Source organism: Trachymyrmex cornetzi, unplaced genomic scaffold, assembly GCF_001594075.2.
Source record: "Trachymyrmex cornetzi isolate Tcor2-1 unplaced genomic scaffold, Tcor1.1 scaffold1201, whole genome shotgun sequence".
NCBI classification, from domain to species: domain Eukaryota; kingdom Metazoa; phylum Arthropoda; class Insecta; order Hymenoptera; family Formicidae; genus Trachymyrmex; species Trachymyrmex cornetzi.
In genome coordinates this window covers 47,662-50,834 of record NW_017295764.1, presented here as the reverse complement: position 1 = coordinate 50,834, position 3,173 = coordinate 47,662, and the positions used below count along the sequence as shown (strand labels likewise).

Here is a 3,173-nt window from a genome sequence, read left to right as displayed (position 1 = left end):
TGCTATCGCTTCACTATATATTTATTTTTTATTAAACATTAAAATAAGGATAGAACTACAAGCCGTCTAATCAGAGTTAACGCGTAGATTCGTCTGTGATTGATCCGACATTTTTCTTCACGTATTTTATTATATTATCTAACCTTTTAACGAATTGTTGCAGAAAAGTGCTGCGCATCCAATAATTTATTATGCGTACATTCGAGGATTTCGAAGATTGTCTCTCGGATAAAGGAAAAGATGTAATAAAGTAGGAATTTCTTTGTGCCTAGTGAGCATTATTCTTTATAGAATTTGCAATGGGCAAACTAGTTTATTATTAGAAAGATATCATTGTGTTCAGCTGATAGTAGTCGGTTTATTAGAGGGGAATTGGGAATTTACTTTCGCTTCGAGCGCAAAAAAAGGTCATGAATGTGAGGCTAGAAAATACTAAGATATGTTAATTTTTCATATGACAACGCTGATCCAACTTCACACACGGCTAATTGGCAAGTTGGCGCCCCTGCCTCAGCGGCACGACCAGTCGAAATATTATTAAAGGAGCTTCACTGTTGCCCGTAATGAATAGAGTAACGATAAGATTTCTACTCCAATATTTCTCCATTAATCTCTTTCGCACCGGTGAGTGAGGTCTTAAAATAGAGGATGACGTTAAATTATTACTCATTGTCGATTGGACAGGGAAGTTATCTCGGTAATTTCATTAAATATATAATTATATATGGAATAGAAATATTTGAAAATGGGAGTCTCTTAAATGCAATGTCACTTATTGAATAAGATCTTACGGCAAAATGACCTAGTTCTTCCTCATTAATCATATGAGATTAAATCGGTAAAAATAAATGTTTCAGATTCGACAAACAGTGCCACGGGCCCGATTTTCGTAGCACCAGTTGGAAATCAGACCGCCGCGATTGGCCGCGAGGTCGTCTTCTCTTGCAGCGTACGCAACATAAGCATTCGCAAATACAAGGTAATAATGCCGTGAATGAGGTATACGGATTAAATTCGCACGCATTTAATGGCACGCATTCGTACTTATCCTGCAATGGGATTTCAAACGCGCCGATCAGTCGCGTTTAGAATACCGAAGAGCAGCTTTTATGATCGTTTGACTCTTTTGTAGCTTCTTGCATGGCACTACAAATTCTAGTCTCGTAGTTTACAGACCCCATCAACGCGACGCGAGAACTTGAATTTAAGATAAAGCTAAACGAATCGGTTTTTGACGTAACAGTTTGGATTTGTCACGACGAGAGTGGGGGAATGTGCGTAAACGGAGCAAGCAACGATAGAATGCAACGTAACAAATGTCGAGCGACCTGATATCGTAAACGTAAGGTCACGTAGCATTTGCCGAGGATGTGCTACGCGACGAAATTGAATTGTCGCGAGTGAAAAATTTGTCATAAAAGTAACTTCCCTTTTTGTTAGCTTAACTTTGTTAACTTAACACTAATGTTAGCTTAATCTTTATATCATGTCGCTCTTTGCCTTCAGAAGTAATATAAAATAAAGCCAACACGCACAGGAGTAAAACAAATCGTGGTTAGATCGAATCAAATTGACTTCGCTGGCGGAAGACATCTCGAAGCTTATTACAAGAAAGACAATGTAATAAAAGAATCATTTTTTTCCTGCTTAGTGAGGCTACAGAATCGCTCTTTCTTCCATCATAATTCGCTAATTTGCCGAGGTCATTCGCTCTTCGATAAACATCAGACTATACATTTAGTATTAAATTTCAACACAGCAGAATATACATCTTTAAAAAAAAAACAACATAATAATAGAAAACACACAATTAATGATTAATAAAAGATACATCACAATTGGAAATTTTCAATTAAATTTAACACGTTTTACATGTACCAAATGATCTATTCAAATTTTTGTGTTAATACAACACAAGATGCATGGATATATGGATTTTATTTAGGGAAAGGAGAGGCAAATTAGAGTTTACTCTACTGAAAAAAATTATATCACAAGGTTACATGATGAAATCATGTAATTAAAATATGTAAATCATGTAATGGATTGTCCCAAATCAGTAGGTTATTTTTTCAAATGATGTAATTTGAAAAATCACATGATTTAGAAATAATTTTATCTATTAAGTGATTTTATTGGTATCAAATTTTAAAGAATTCAATGATAGAATTAGAAAAAAAAACATATTATGACTTTTCAAAATACGTATATAATTATAAAAAAATCACATACTGATTTGGAACAATCCGTTAAATGATTTATATGTTTTAATTACATGATTTCATCATGCAACTGTGTGACATAATTTTTTTTAGTAGGGGAGATTTTTAAACCCCTTATGGTGCGTTCGGGCAGATGCTATTAGCGCTACATCTGTCATTTTGTCTTGTTTATTAGTCGACACAAGGAAGAAATGACACAAATACACGCTAATAGCGTCTTCCTGAACGCATCTTTAGTCGTAAGGTATGGACTATTTAAAATGCAGTTTTGATATAGCAATTGATTGCAAAAGAATAAATGTATGTTCTTTTAAAGTGTACTATTCTTTCTTTTTTACTTTAAATTTTGTGATTCTTCTGCAAACAACTAAAAAATGACAATTTATGAATTATGTATTATACCAAATGAGTGACATGTTAAATTAACATATTTTAATAAAATTAACACATATAATAAATAAATGAGTTAAATTTAAACATTTTATTCATTTATTTCAGAATTTACGTTTTAAAATAAATTATTTTTATACTAATTGTTTAACGTATTTATAAATTGTGATGTTTTAACAATAAGAAATGTCGAATATTAATGTAACAAGGAATAACGCAATCGGATTATATTAAAATAATACTCGAGTATGTTAACAATTTAACAGAAAAATTTTAATAACGACCGGTTTTAACACAAAATATTTTTCACTGTGTACGGTTAATGGAGCGAATGTCATCAGATGATTTCTATCCGTAAAGCAGTGATGCACATTTGGCTCCCCGGCAACACGGAATCCAGTCCCACCACATTTATCCCCACCTACCGGCATCGAGTCGGCCGCGAGAGCGAGCGAAGTAGCGAGAGGCAGCGCCCGTCCTTTTCGCTCTACTAGTAAATCGTAAACACATGCGGGTATTAGAGCGAAAAGGACGGCTGCTCTATCTCGCTGTCTCTGCTGG

General features: G+C 34.1%; 1 protein-coding gene across 1 annotated transcript in view; it reads left to right on the top strand.

The window, feature by feature from the left end:
- The first annotated feature begins 648 nt into the window (after window positions 1–648).
- LOC108767048 (uncharacterized) overlaps window positions 649–3,173 on the top strand; it is a 36,391-nt gene continuing 33,866 nt past the window's right edge. Inside the window, exons 1-2 of the mRNA XM_018516682.1 lie at window positions 649–697; window positions 858–979. Coding sequence (XP_018372184.1) covers window positions 649–697; window positions 858–979 — 171 coding nt within the window. The remainder of the gene's footprint in view (window positions 698–857; window positions 980–3,173) is intronic.